Source organism: Scleropages formosus, chromosome 23 (assembly GCF_900964775.1).
Source record: "Scleropages formosus chromosome 23, fSclFor1.1, whole genome shotgun sequence".
In the NCBI taxonomy this organism is placed as follows: domain Eukaryota; kingdom Metazoa; phylum Chordata; class Actinopteri; order Osteoglossiformes; family Osteoglossidae; genus Scleropages; species Scleropages formosus.
Window position 1 is genome coordinate 5,779,340 of NC_041828.1, and position 15,377 is coordinate 5,794,716.

Sequence of the window (15,377 nt, forward strand, 5' to 3'; positions counted from 1 at the left end):
AGGAGCTGCCAAAGCAGTGTGGTGCTGGCTTTTGCTGCAGCTGCATTGCCATTGCTGGGTTCCAGGTCGGCCCTTCCCTTTGTGCTGAGACCAAGAGAGGACCTGAGCATGACCCAGCCTCTGGTACAGAGCACCATCAGGACTGACACATTACAACACACAGCTGTGGATAATTGTGGCAGTGTGTTTGTATTGTGTCTTCCATTAAGTGGGAAAGAACTTAACAGCAAATAAAGGACAACAGACAGAGAGAAGAAATGGTGAAGGTTCCATACTTACCACCAAATTTCCTTTCAGTTATATATATATATAATATGTATATATATATATATATATATATATATATATATATATATATAAGTTGTGATAGTCACAGCAGCAATGTCTGCTTTGATATTTTTACTCATATTTTCTTGACGTATTTCCTATAGGTTTGGTCAATGAACTTAGACAGAAATTTCCGCCAGCATACACCCTTATGTTGCGCCAGAGATACAATTAGTCTATTCACTGAGCATGACTTCCTATTTAAATGTCCTTTTTTCTGCAAACTTGTTAAATTCCTATTTATATAAAAATATGATACAACTGCACTTTAGTAAACAGAAAAGGAGGTACTTCCACTCAGTGGTATTAATTTCTGCAAACTGTCTCAATTGTAGGTGCCTAGATGGCAAAATTTTAAGCTTCACATGGTCAGAAAATGAATGCATGCACCAATTTTCCTGACATAATATGCTCAATCCATTCAGTCCAAATATGTATAGTAAATCAAAAAGCAATATCACGTGATAAATAATCCTACTGCAGAAATTCTGAGTTTCAGGAGATAAAGTAGATCTGGTATGACAAAAAATAGTTCTAGTGAACGTGGATGTACAACAAAGTTATGGTGCATTACAACACAATGTACAACAAAGTTATGGTACGTTACATTTCCATTCTGTACTATTTCCAGCATGTATATCTTGGCAGTTATAATTATACAGATGATGCAAAAGGTGAAGGTTATCTAGATGCAAATGTACCTATGTCTGAGGACTCACTCACCATCCAGGTTTTCATACTGTTCTCTACATTTTTGTGTATTTTTCGCTGTGTACAGATGAGTTTTATTTGTTTTTCAGCTTTGGAACATGCTGACACATCAAAAATATTTAGAATATATTTGTGAATTTCAAAAAATAATTACATTAGCTATCTAAAAATCTACTAGGACACTTTTATATATCAAGAGATAAACAATGAAGTGCATAACACTAGCTGATAGTGAATGTGAATGTGACAACACTTGTACACTATAAACTAAGCATCCAACCAGCAATGAGCACTATGGTTGGATGAGAGTAAACCTGGATGGTTAGTGAGGTTATTCTCAGAGTGGTCTAGTGAGAATGATGGTTCTAGATCCACAACCTTGGGCCTTCTATTTGTACCTGTTGATAACCGTTGCCTGGTCTCTTCTTGGGTTTAGCTGGCATTGAGGCGGTGGTGGATCTCACTGCAGACTTCCCGAAGGGAGGATACTTTTTGGCCTCAATTTTGCTCACCAATTTTCCATTATTGGCCTTCACAGTCAATGCAGATTTCTCGGTCTTGGTAGAAGCAGGTGTTTTGGTGGCTGCTGCTGCTGTCTTGGACGTAGCTTTGACAAAAGGAGGCTTTTGAGTGTGGTAACTCTTAATGTTTTGAAATTTGTTGTTATTGCTTTTTCCGTTTCCATTTTTGCCATTACTATTTTTGGCATCGCCATTTTTCACTGTCCCATTTTTGCCATTGCCATTGCCATTTTTGCTGGCTAGTGTGGGCTTTGGTTTGGGAGTAGGCTTTGATTTAGGTTTGGCAGGGGTCGGTTTAGACTTGGCTGATGCCGGTTTGGCTGTGGCTGCCTTGGGCTTGGCCAGCATGGGCTTGGGCTTGCTGCGGTTGCCATTAGCTGCCTTGCTCTTCTGTCGTATGTTTTGGTGTGTTGTGTTGCAGTTGGACAAAACGAAAAACGAACACAGCAGAAGGAGAGTGACATTGGGGAAGGGAGGGGCAGAAAACAGAGGGAAGGGACAGATGGAGGGACAAAAAGGTGGAGAGACAAAGACATATATGGATGTTTTGAGATACAACAATATAGCTGAGGCTTGGTTTGATTTATTTCGCTAGTTTTGGCATTACTGGATACAGCAAGGTTACTACACTGTACACGTGCTTACTGTCAGCACACAGTACACAAAAAACTAATTATAATGTCTGGAATAAAAAAATGAATTCTTTATAAAATGGCAGAGACATTATAAAGTACTTTATGGGATTATATTCATTAATACCCTAATACTAGGTGATCTGTGCTATGGATGCTGGTCTCTCCAGTAATGCCATACTGCATATTAAAAAGCAGCAATTTTTGCTCATGAGAACTCAAGCCTGTAGCGTGGGGTGACTCTGGGTGTAGCAGTCAGATAAAGCAGACCCCACTGACACTGCCAGACGGCCGGGTAGCAGGGGTCCTCCAACCGCACAGAGAAAGATCCACTCCTAACCAGTGAGTGGTTGTCATTCAGGTGCACAGAAGCTGGACAAACATGGATGAGATGCCATGCAGGTTTCATGAGGGACAGAGACAGGTTCACTTAAGATGGATGCTAAAGCATGAATACTCTAGTCAAACAGGTCACCAGGTGTCAACAGAGCATGACCCAGCCATAAAAAAACAGACAGAGAAGTCAACAATGGAGACAAGATAAGACATACAAATACATACATGCATGCGGACATGCCCAAACATTTATGCAGAGGACAATCAGAAACAGACATGCGAGCTCCAACATACATGAACCCAGCAGTATGACATGAGAACTACATTAACAACTCCTTTAAAACGGCCAGAGACCAATCAAAGCAGAACTGTTACAAAACACGGACACAGACCAACAAATGCGCATGCTGTACACCTTTCTGCTCTACTCTTTCCTGACTTCCCTTGCTTGCTCTTGTTCATCTCTTGAAGTCTTTCTACCCATCCCCATTCTGCCCCTCCTCTTCCTAGTCAGACCGTCAGGCAGGGTCCCTGAGCTCTTCTGTATCTGTGCCCAGTGGACACCCCATAACTCCATTTTAAACATACAGACAAACACATAAATGTATATACACGACGACGACGAGACAAATACATGACATTCACGTAAAACAGCTCTATAGGTAAAGTGGGGCTAATAACTGATGGAGAGTTTTGAACCAAAACACAAGAAGGCAGAGTACAAGGACAAAGAACAGAACAGGAGCAGTGGTGAGGGAAAGGTGTAATTCCAATATCTTCAAGGAGGCAATAGACTGCCACTCAATATACTTCCTATATTGCCCCAGTGTTTGCATATGTAAGCAAATCTGCACTGAAATCAATGATAGGAAAAGTTCTTAAAAGCTAAAATCAGATGCCTGCTTTGATTTGAGATGTCTTGATGTTACAGCCTCCCTTCACCACATGCTCTCTCTCGGTCTCTCTCCTTGGCTCTCTCTCCTCTAGGGGTCCCTCTTTACCTGTTTGACGGGGCTCCGTGATAGGGGGGAGGGGGAAGGCGATGGTGAGGAGAAAGTACCCGTGGTATCTTCATAATAAAACGGGTATTCATAGTCATCCTGTTTCTCATCAATGTACTGTCAGCAGCAAGGGGGGTAATGACAGTAGCCCACAGGCAGGAGACAGGGGCAGTGCAGGAGCATGGGTAATTTTGGGAGCACATAGGCCAAAGATAGTTCCAGAATGAGGAGAAACAGGAAAGAGAAAATGCAGGATAAGAGCATTAGCCACTGCAAGGACAAGCACTAGCTGCAGCCTGTTAAAATCCTGTGTGACCATTGAAAGAGGAACTCCCCAGGATTTTAACAGAAATAGAAAATCAGTGAAAAACATTTAAATGAATAAAACCACAGGGATTTATATTCATTTCTGTTCCTTGATTAACATAATAGTATGTTCCTTCAAACTTCAAGGACCTTCACAGGATGAAGAAATCAGCATTTTTTTAGTTTTTGTTGCATGGTTTATAAATAAAAAGTTCAAAATGTGTTAACCCATTTTCCTATTTGTCCTTTAACTCCTCTAAAAATATAAGGATTTTCAATGAATGCAATGCTATATTATTAATTAAAATGTTTAATGAGTATCACCCAGCCTTCTGAACCTTTTGAGTCAACACCAGGCAAGTCATATGACTTGAAATGTAGCAGCTGCAACTTGCTAAAATTGCTATTCCACTGAGCATGGCAGACTACATCATGCAAATGCAGACTGCAAGCTAGGAATGCAGACTGCATGATGGGAGAAAAGACTTCTCTTTGTACCCAAGTTTTACATGATTGTTGTTTAATTGCATTGCTGCGTATCACAGAAATGCGTATCACAAAATTATGAGTCATTTATACCTGTACTGTGCTCCACTGTATAGATCACTGAAACAGTCCAGTAAGCCTTCACTTTAAATTTTCTTAATATTGTTAATGCGTACTAAATTAAGCACCTTTACAGTCGATGTCTCCATCTCTGTTTATACTGGGTGAACTTACATAGTACATCAATGCATTAAAATTTGTGTTTAAGTATTAATGTCATGTAAGTGTTATTTTTGGCATGTTTCCTTTTAATCTAGTGTTCACGATGTAGGAAATTTATGTATAAGCAGAAAAGTTTCTATCATCTTTTCTCTCACTCTCCTGTGGTCCTTTGTCACTGAACACTTTCTGAACCGCTTATCCCATACAGGGTTGCGGGGAACCGGAGCCTACCCGGCAACTCAGGGCGTAAGGCCGGAGGGGGAGGGGACACACCCAGGACGGGACGCCAGTCCACTGCAAGGCACCCCAAGCGGGACCTGAACCCCAGACCCACCGGAAAGCAGGACCCGGTCCAACCCACTGCGCCACCGCACTCCCCCTTTCGTCACTGAACACATATTCAGCAATATCAAAATTCTGGTAAGCAGTTTATGTTCTTACCAAAGGACTTATAAATGGTCTACTTGCAATTTCTTCTCTAAAGCAAGGGCCACAGCATGGAGAGAATAGTCTGATAGTGTAAAAGGAGAAAGCGGTACTTTGATGACCTCCCTGAAACATAGATCTTCTCTGGGAAGCTCGTCCAGTGAGCTGCCAGTTTTCAGACGCTGCTGGTAAATTTTCCTGTTATGAGGATCACTTAAATGCTAATACGTCCTGTCCAGTTATACTCACATGTAGGATGTGAGAGCGAAGAGCAGGTTTTGCTGCAGAGTGTATAGCATAACAGAGTGTGTCAGGATGTTGGAATTTGAGACTGGTGACAGTGGTGTAATGTGCCAATACATGTTTTGCACATATTGTAGCATGCCAACTGGCATTTTGATGTGTCTACTGTCAGCCATAGTGTTGAGTGTCACTCACATATGTGCTGGGGTCCTGGGCTTGTGTGTTGGGAAGGGGCGAGTCGCAGTCTGGGCTGTAATGTTCACAGAAGTCATAGGCAGCCTGAGGGTTGGGTGCAATCAGCAGCTGTTGGATATCTCCCTGCAAATGATATCAGTGTCAAGGAATCATCCTTAAAATGTCAATAAAAGTTGCACATCTCTCTGTGTAACATCAGCATGTGATCGTATGTCTGACTACAAGACTAGCTCAGTCTGTTTCCATTCCACACCTGGAAGACCTCCTCGTCCAGCAAGCGGGCACCAAACACAGTAATGCCCTTAACATCCAGAACCGGCTTATCACTCCGTAGCAGAGGCTTGGTCACAGGCTTCTTGCAGTCTAGAATCAGTGTAACGGTCTTCTTGTTCACAGAAATGGCAATGCGATGCCACCTGCAGGAATGGAGGAAGAGCAGAAACACTATGTACCAAGGTGAAGAGAGCTACAATGAGGCTATTTATGAAGATGTCTGGCAAAGTAAATTTGTTGCATTACTGACTTGCCATCAGCCAGGTTGACACCCTTGAAAAGTGGGTAGTCCTCAGGGGCGGGTTTCCTCATCTGGTCCTCATACAGGAAGACTGGGGAGCGGCCCAGCTCCACACCCAACTGCTGCACTCCCTGTGCATTATAGATGGACAGCAGGAAAGCCTGCAGGCCAGACTGGGCCTTCACCAGAGCCATAATGGAGAAGTTCTCTGGGAACTGACCTGGCAGGAGAGAAATGATGCTGTCAGGTAATAAGGGCTCAAGGACTAATGGAAAGGCACCTCAGGATTGGACTAATAATGGTAGGTTTTATTAATCTCCTCTAGACATTGATGTAAATTCCACAAGTCCTGTGGCTCATCACACTTGTGTTAAGGTTTGTTTAGATTAGTAAACAGGTTAGGGCTATGAAAGTCCTACCTGAGAAGATCTGCTTGGTGGGAGCAGAGATCTGTGCCTTCTTGGTGATGCGGTAGGCCTCATCAGGGGCACCTGAACGGCGGGAGGTGCAAAAGCCAGGAACCTTGCGCACTCCCTCAGGCAGTGACGGCAACTGTAGCACCCGCAGCACGTCCACTGGATCTGAAGGAGAGAATCAGAGTGATGTGGAACATTGACAGGCTGTGTGGGTATAACACAGGGGCTAAGGGTTATCACCATAGCAATTGGTTAGAAGACCTTATGAGGAAATACAATGTATTTTATGTGCATAAATATGCTAAAAATTCAATTTACTGGTTGAATTCACTGTCACTGGCCTTAAAATAAATGGTTTTGAGGTTAAGAGACAAGTAGCACAATATCCACTGCCCAATGATAAGTGGAGTCAGCTCATGAGTCAGAATTCCATTCTGTTCAAATACACAGGAAGAACCACAGAAAACATTTACTTTTTGTAAAAAATTCAAAAGACATGATTCATCTTCTATGAAAAAATCTTTGCCATGAAAAATAGCACAGTCTTGTAACAGATAAAGACCTAATTTAGTGTATACATGATTAAACTTTCAAAAACAGGCAGACTCCTTGAGGGCTGCTAACAGGTACCTTTCAACATCTTATTATATCTTAAAGAGCATTAATTCCACTAAGACAAAGAAACCTGCAGTTGCCCATGACAACCAATTCAAGGTCAAGTGACTGGTGCTCAAGGACCCCAAGCAGGCATCTGAGTAGGCGATTCACAATCTTTGGGTTTGCATAGTTATCTCCCTCATGTGGCTCCTGCCAAGTCAGCCAGCTGTGATTCCACTCTGGAACACTGTTAGCCTGCTCAATCATTCAATCATAACTCAGAGAAATACCTCAAATGACAGGCAGAGATGCAGTGTTTGTGTTCCATTCTCTATAACCTTGTCTTGACTGGATGTCATTTAGTGACCAACCGTCTGGACTTAAATAGATATTTTTCTCTCCTTAACTGCTTTCAAATCCGTGTTTCAGAATAGCTGCAGATCATGTCATTAGAAACAGTGAAAACAGAAAATGTCTGCTTCTATCTAAGCACCTGCAACCTGACATCCGGCTTCTATGGGTCCAAACTGTGAGACTACAAATCATACTTTGGCTTTAAACTTTTTATTTTAATAACATTCCTGATTTTGAAGGATTTACTTGTTGGCTGTGCAACAATGAGAACTGTGTCTCTGTCAAACTATTAAAGATGTTGTGCACAAACTGGAGTTTGACCAAAAATGTCACTATAATTATACTACTAAGTATTTTTACGGCACAGTTTAACGTGAAATGTAATTGTCAGATGCACACTCACCCACATATATATGGGCATTTGTGGATATTAGTGATCAGCCACAATTATATGTCTGTCATTAAATTACAACAGCTTATAATGATGAGTATCATACCTTGTCTTCTGTGCAACTTCCAAGAATAAATCATTTTGCAATTTTTTTTATTCCTGTAAGATATTTTTAATGTTTTAAACAGAATAAATTAAGAAAAATTGCTCAAAACATGTAAGCAGGACAATTAACTTGAACACTGAAGTGGATGGAGATCACACAGACAGCTGGTTAGCTATTCCACAAGGCTACTTTCAGTTTCAGAAAGAGTGATCCCTGGCACACAGACTGAGGCATCAATTTCTACCAGCATGTGGCACCGACAGGCATGCTTTTGATCCTTTTAACACTATGATGATACTACTATGTGCAGGAAGTGCAGATACCAGATGTGTCAGAAAGAACCTTTAAGCAGGATTGTTTTTGTAAAACTTCCTCTTTTTCACAAGAATCCACTTATCCAACAAGCTTGTCAATCAAAACATTGATTCATTTGACAGCTGATGCCTTTGTATAAAGCAGTTTACTTTCTTTGGTTTACTTATCACTAAGCTACTGAAAGTTATTACCTGTTTACAGCTGACTAATTTTTACTTATCAATTCAAGGTAAGTACCTTGATCAATGATACTACAGCAGGAGCGGACATTAAAACCTGGGTCATTCCATTTTAAGCCAAAGGCTCAAACCAATACGGCACCTGCGGCCTCTGAAATATAACTGACAAAATACAAAGTTTTACTGTAATTAGGATAAGTGATGCTACAGATGTCTTCCCAGACAAGCATAAAAGCATCTCACTGGAGTTTTTCAATATGTGGACAGTAATATATGCTGCATTATACTGCTTGAGTTTTGGAAAAATGAAGAGAAAGTAGCTCAGCTGTTGGACCATATTACAAGTACAGCTGTATTTACCAGTTAGTTAACAGTAATGTCAGAGGGGTGTAAAATAAAAACACTCAACAGTTACAGCCCATGAACTTAACAGGTTACAGTCAAACACTCAGCACAACTTAAAAAAAGATTATTCATTATCACTATAGGTCACTGTAAACCACCAGGGAAAAGAGGGACACTTCAAACACTCATGCCAAATTCCAAAATGTCTCTTACTTTGCTCTGTTTCTTCAAGTTTCTTACAGGCACCTTTACAGCATAGTACCAAATGCTAAGAGGACACGTCTCATGACACTTGGCTTCTCACCTTTGACCTTACATTGACCCCCTTCAAGTGGAAAGAGAGTAAGGGATAAAAGACAGTGGAGATGCACTAAGTGAGAAAAACATTTATAGAGGGTTGGTAGAAAAATATACAGAATGAAAAGTAGAAAAAGAGAGAGAAGTAAAAACAATGGAGACTTTTATATGAACGGAATGTATATGTAAAATGACCAAAATGAAGGTGAAAGGATGACGCTTTCAACCAAAGGCCAGGCCTGAATTTGAATTCCCCTGTTTTCTCACCCACTAACTCCAGCTGACCACAGTAGTTAGGCGTGTGTACATGGCCCAGACATAAGGCTGTAATTTACATCACAGCTCACTGTATTTATCATATATTTATAATGCTTAAAGTACACATGCACAAAATCCATCATAACAGCCCTTGCTTTAGTAAGGGGTTATTAAGAAGTGCATAATGTGTATTTAATATAAAATGGAGAGTGCATTTTAGCAAATCCAGGCTGGTCCAAGTACAAACACACAGGAAAAAATGCAGAGTGTTTCAGGCAAATCTTACAAAAATAGGTTTCCTGGACACCAGGGCCTGTCCACAAGTGGACAAATTCGACATTGCTTGAATTTCTTGTAATCTTACTCTGACAAGCTCCTCCCTTGTAAGCCATGTTGCAATAGAAAAGTCTAAAATGATTATTTTTCTAAATGTACACATGATCTTGTGTTTTTCAAGTGAGACTCAGTGTATCCAAGGACACTGACTGTTATCGTGTTTGAAATTTCAATATTAATGTGTTTTGATATTTATTTATTTATTTATGCTCCCTTTGTCTATCTCTTTATTTTATTTAGCTGAGGCTTTTCTCAAAAGCTACATGTATAACACTTTTTTGTTAAGCTAATTACAATGATTTACCCCTTTATCCATCTGGATTATTTTTACTGGAGTAAGTCAGGAAAAGTACCTTGCTCAAGGGTACTTACAGCAGGAGTGGGGATCTGAATCTGGGTCCTTCAAATGCAAGGTGATAGATATGACCACTTCACCAACCACTCCAATATTTTAAGTGAACATAGTGTTAATAAGCAATGAAGACCTGTGAGATCAGTGGCAGAAGCTGAGACAGGTGAAACAGATGAAACTTTAACTGTAAGGAGAAAGTAGGCAAGACAACCAAATAAACCTTAAAATCCAGAATAGTCTGTTTTGGAGATTCAGGAGTTCTAGAAGGAAGAAAGCAGAGGTCAGTTTGCAGAATTTATCTAGAAGTATAATGGCTAAACAACTTGTAATCCGTGGTTTCAATCTCAGAAGTTCCATGTTGACAAGTCTACCTTGATGGACCAGGAAAAGACTGACTGTCAGATATGAGATTATTTTATTTTCTGTTCTGATAAGAACCATCATGATTAGTCAGCATAACCCCAGCCTAAGGTCCATGACGGGCACCATTAGCTGAATCCATCCCTTGACCTCTATGCCAACATATACCAGTGTGGTGGAGACACACCACAGGCCTACTTCACCACAAGGCCCCTTGCAGTACTCTCCACCCCCTCTGTGCCAAGACTACTGGCCCCCAGGCAGTGACATGTGGAGGCAACAGTCATATATGGGAATAATTATTAGTTAAAAAGTCTTAACTATGACTCTCTATATCTATAGCATTTTTTATTATTCTTTGACTGCATGCAGACATTTTCTGACTTAAATGTTACCTGAGGATAAAGCAGACTCACAACAGTGTGAATTCATATTGCAATCCCTGTACTTTTCTTTTTCTTTACTAATCTTTTTTCCACAAGGAGATGGAACTGCTTTACTAAATTAATAGCTTCTGCCTGTTTTTGCAGGTGTTTTATGGTTGGTTTCTGTGGACAGGGATGTTATAAGTGAAGATCCCATATTAACAGTTAATATAACTTGTAGAAGGAGGACTGAAGAAGGGTTTGCTGTCAAATCATTTACCTAAAAAAAATGCTTCAAGTGTCTTTTAACACATTTTTACTCATTCTGCATTACCAAAGTCACAAGGCCTAGCTGTACCTTCTGTCCTACATCCAGCCACGTCTATCCTACATGCCCCAGGCTTCTCCAACACTGAAATCTGTGGCTAGACTGTTCTTGAGAAGGTGATGTACATCAATACAGCTTTCAGCTGAGGAAAGAGGCATTTATGGTTTATATCCACTTAACTGTGCCTGGGCAACTGGAAGTGAGAAAGTGTCCTTTTGGTTTGTGAAAGTGATTAATAGCAGATATATCTGTGTAAATGAAAGTTTATTCCCACTTGCACTGTAAAGAACATATTGTGACTATATGTATATATTTGCACATTCAAACACTAGACATGAAAAGATGCCGATGGAAGCAGACTACACTCTTTCAATGTGCTTCATAAAATGTTTCATAATTGTTCCTCTATTACCAATATACATTAGACTTTTAGATTTTGTAGAACAGTCATAACTATCAAAATAAAGGCTAAACCTAGAGTGAGTGTGTGCCTGTATTAAAAGAACAGACAGAAGGATGGGAGAGGGAGCAATAGAGAGGCATAGGGAAAGAGCGCTCTCTGGTGGTGTTATTTTACAGTCTCATTCTTAAGAGGTGCTGAGTTTATTAGAGCAAAGCAATAAGCACAGGGAGGTAGCTTCTCTGCATGACTAAATACTGAACATTTTATTTGTGATTTGCAGTATAGATACAAAAAAAACACCAGACCAGTTGGTGACACATGGCATCACTGGAAACAGCAGGACTTTTACAGGTGAATATATGTGGGTGACTACACTCTTAAATTCTTTTTTAAATAATGTATATGTGTCTAATGTTTTACTATCCAACTTCTTCTTTCCTTTCAGATACAAATACTTATGGCCCATTCACAGAGACCACAAGGTTACAGTGGGGAGGGGGCACAAACCCTGACCAATGTATGCAGGCACGTAATGGGGCTAAAGCGAGGCCATACAGTGGCTCTATTCACCAGCTCTCTGACTCTGAGGCAAAGACAGAGTCAGAAAGAGAGAGAGAGAAAGAAGGTGTGTGTTAACAAAAGTGTGTTATGGTAAGCATTAGTAGACAGACTGCTCCTTTACACTGGCCTCTTTGAAAAGAGTCTATGAACATCCTTGTTTTGAAAAAAATATTTCCCACCTAAATTTCCATTACACAGAAAATGTTTTCATTCCCCCCAGTATCCTGTTCTTGTCTCAGTACTGCACATCATCCTTCTGTTACAGTGTGATGATATGAGGACTATAAAAATAGCACCACAGTTCCTCTGGGAGGAAAATTCCTGGGAATAGCAAAGGAGGGACTCTGGCATAGTTTATTACAAGTCCAGGTCCTAGAGTGAACCCAGGGAAACTCCTGCTTCAGCTAGACTTCACTGCTTCAGACCTGGGTAGAAATTATAGTTGCTCAGTGTCTGTCCAGCTCACAGCTAGTTCAGCCTGCACTGACAAATGCATGATGAACAAACAGTAAATGCACATAAGTTTGTTTGTTTACACACAAAAAGTAAAATGAAAACACACCAGAAATCAACATAAATACTACTATATTCACAAAAGTTACACACAAAAGCTTTACGAATTGCTTCTTCACAGAAAAATGTACAGGCCTCTGTAATTGTGACGCACAGAGGTATATTTACTCGAACGAGGTACTACCACGCCCCGAGACAAAAAAAAAAAACATCGCCTCAACTTTACAGACTACATACGCAAACATAACTGTATAAAGCTCACATACACTCCAACACACTGAGGCTTTCACTCCTCTCTCTCTCTCTGACATACCCTTGCACGATGCTGTATAATAAGCTATTCAGACTTCCTTCTCCAAAATACACAGGGGAATCGGACGAGGGGGAAAAGCAGCCGCTCCTGAAATCTGAAATTGGAACTCAGGGCAAATGCTTCAGTCTGACAGTCTCACACGGCTTCTTATTCATCATGTGCAGGGGTTGCCTAACGAACTCAGTCAATTAATTATGGTTGATTTTGCAGAACAACATCAGCTGCCGTCCAGTACACAGCAGAGCTGATTGGTGTTCTTTGCCATCATAACTGAAACTCGTTTTTTTTCTGCCTAAACTGCTTCGATGTTTGGGACCAGAGACAAGCGGCGCAGTTTCCCACGCGCTCAGAATTGCCGCTGCCATTCAGTTACACTGCGCGTGCCGACAGTTAGCCAGCGCGGGACCAGGTTATTACAATGTTTTGTCTTAATCCTAAATAAATATTCCTAATCATAAACCTGATCACTTCAATACTTGTAAGCGAAGACGTTTTTTTAATTAATTAATTAATTAAATAAATAGCTCGAATTCGACGCTACGACTGGAAGACAACTTAGTTTGTAGAGAGGGACGGAGCAATATGCAGTGAACTTGGTTTAAATGTGTGGCTCAGTTTATGAATGGTGTCACTGTGTTAAAAATAGCTGAGGAGATGTAACCGCGCGAAGATCCACTCTAGTGGCCAGGAGGTGAATTACACACGTTTACCTCGAAGTCATTCTCTCCAAATTCCTCGAGAAAACCACACGATAGCAAAGTAGGCTTTCAACAAAATAAAACCTATCACCAACTATACAAAATTTTTGACGATAACCGTTGATACTACAAAGGTTAAAGTCCTGCCACAGGTGTTCATAATAAGAATAAGTTAATTTGTTAACTGCAAAAAAAATCATCAAACATTACAGAAAACTGGAAATTGTCCAAGCTTTTTTTAAGCGCCAGACACCTCTGTTGAATAATAAATCGATCACAAATTTTACATTGTAAACCTTTGCAAAAAAAGTCAATAATAGATGAGATAGAGAAACAAGATGAGACCATATCGTCGTCGGAGATTGAAAATTTATGCAAAATAACCAAATAAATATTAATTGGTGGCACAGAATCGTCAATTCACTATCTCTTCAATGTGTGGCTTGAAATGTACTATATATTCATATATTAAGTGTATAAAAGCACCGGCAATGACTGTGCAGCGGAGCGGTGTCCAGGTCGAGCGCACCGTCCAGCCCCAGGGGCCCCTGGAATCTCCCGGTACCCAGGATTTTTTAGTAACCCGTAGAATACTTACAAGAGTGTCCAAAGTCAAAGTTTTTATAGAAGCAAAAATTAATGAATGCACACTATTTAACTTGTCTGCAGTGTGTTTAAAAAAAAAACCCAACCGATATTATTTAAATTAGTAGCTATAACTGACTGACACCTGAGCACCGGCGTTAAAATAACGCTATAGTATAAGCAAGCAAAAATGAGTACATTGACAAGATTTTAAAATAACAGCTGTTTAAATTATAGTCAAATTTTAAAATTTTTACCTCAGTATCTGCGGAGTATCAGTATCAACTTGGTCATTTTCACCTCACCTGTGGCTCCGGAGATTCATGAGTTGTCTAACTCGAAGTGTTTCCGGATAGTATACGAGCGAGCCGTAAAACGTATAAAGCTAGAAACTACCTATAATTGTATTTTAGCACAAAAAAACAAACGAACGTATAATTATTTTCTGCTACTGTCGTCATATTCCTGATCTTCTCGTCAGGGAAACAAGCGAACTTACCTGCGCGAGCCAGGGGCACGTGGCACAGCGCGAGCGCTGCAGTTACCAAGGTGATGGAGGAGAGGTCCACGAACCAGGGTCTCCGCTTCTTCCGAAAGCGAAATTCTCCAAAATCCATATTTTCTTAAGTTCTTTATCTATGGCTATAAGATATTTTAAATTAGTATCCCAGTCTCACAGAAAGTCAGTCGAAGTTATTCGACTGAACTTTCTGTGAGGTTGAAAAAAATGAGAATGCCTCACACACAGAGAAACCTGTTACCTCACACTTGGATTTTCTTGAATAAATTACCTATCTTTCTATTTTATGTACAAATACGAATACCGAACTTGGAATGGGGGGACGGGTAATAAATATATTTTATATTAAATCCCTAACTCAAGCCCATCAGTGATGAGCCAGAGAAGTGAAAAATGAGAGCCGAAAGCGGAGAGAGCAGAGAGAGAGACTTAAAATCACTCTCTCAGTGTCTCTCTTTCTCTCTCCCCTTCCTCCTTTCTCCCACGAAAAGTGAAGGAGCGCGTGAGTGCGCCGGGAGAGAGAGTGAATGAGTGAATGAGTGAGAGTGTCGCGAGAGGGAGGGACCGCGCGCGGGAGGGAGCCGGAGACGGCGACTGCGCGCCTACCTGCGCGTGCTTGCTGCGCGTCGCTCACGTGCGTGAGTGACTGGGAGAGAGAGCGAGAAGAGAGAGTTTGCGTGTCAGAAGAGGTTAATTAGTGATGGACCCTTATATTCAGATGAAAGACTTGTTTTTCTCAGGCTCAGATTATTTGTATTTAGACACCTGTTCAACTCCCTCTTCATTATCATGCCTGGATAGGTTTATTGACTTGTTGTACCCCAGTGCCCAACTCCCAGCACTTTCCTTATGTGTTCTCTAGTCT

The 15,377-nt window shown here is 40.7% G+C and overlaps 1 protein-coding gene across 1 annotated transcript in view; it reads right to left on the reverse strand.

Annotated features, from left to right (window-relative positions):
• col11a2 (collagen, type XI, alpha 2) overlaps positions 1 to 14,609 on the reverse strand; it is a 45,731-nt gene extending 31,122 nt beyond the window's left edge. Inside the window, exons 1-6 of the mRNA XM_029248490.1 lie at positions 14,492 to 14,609; positions 6,340 to 6,501; positions 5,930 to 6,140; positions 5,660 to 5,822; positions 5,407 to 5,529; positions 1,437 to 1,949 (exon numbers count right to left, since the gene is read on the reverse strand). Of these exons, the coding sequence (XP_029104323.1) occupies positions 1,437 to 1,949; positions 5,407 to 5,529; positions 5,660 to 5,822; positions 5,930 to 6,140; positions 6,340 to 6,501; positions 14,492 to 14,609 (1,290 nt within the window). The remainder of the gene's footprint in view (positions 1 to 1,436; positions 1,950 to 5,406; positions 5,530 to 5,659; positions 5,823 to 5,929; positions 6,141 to 6,339; positions 6,502 to 14,491) is intronic.
• Between the last annotated feature and the right edge of the window lie 768 nt (positions 14,610 to 15,377).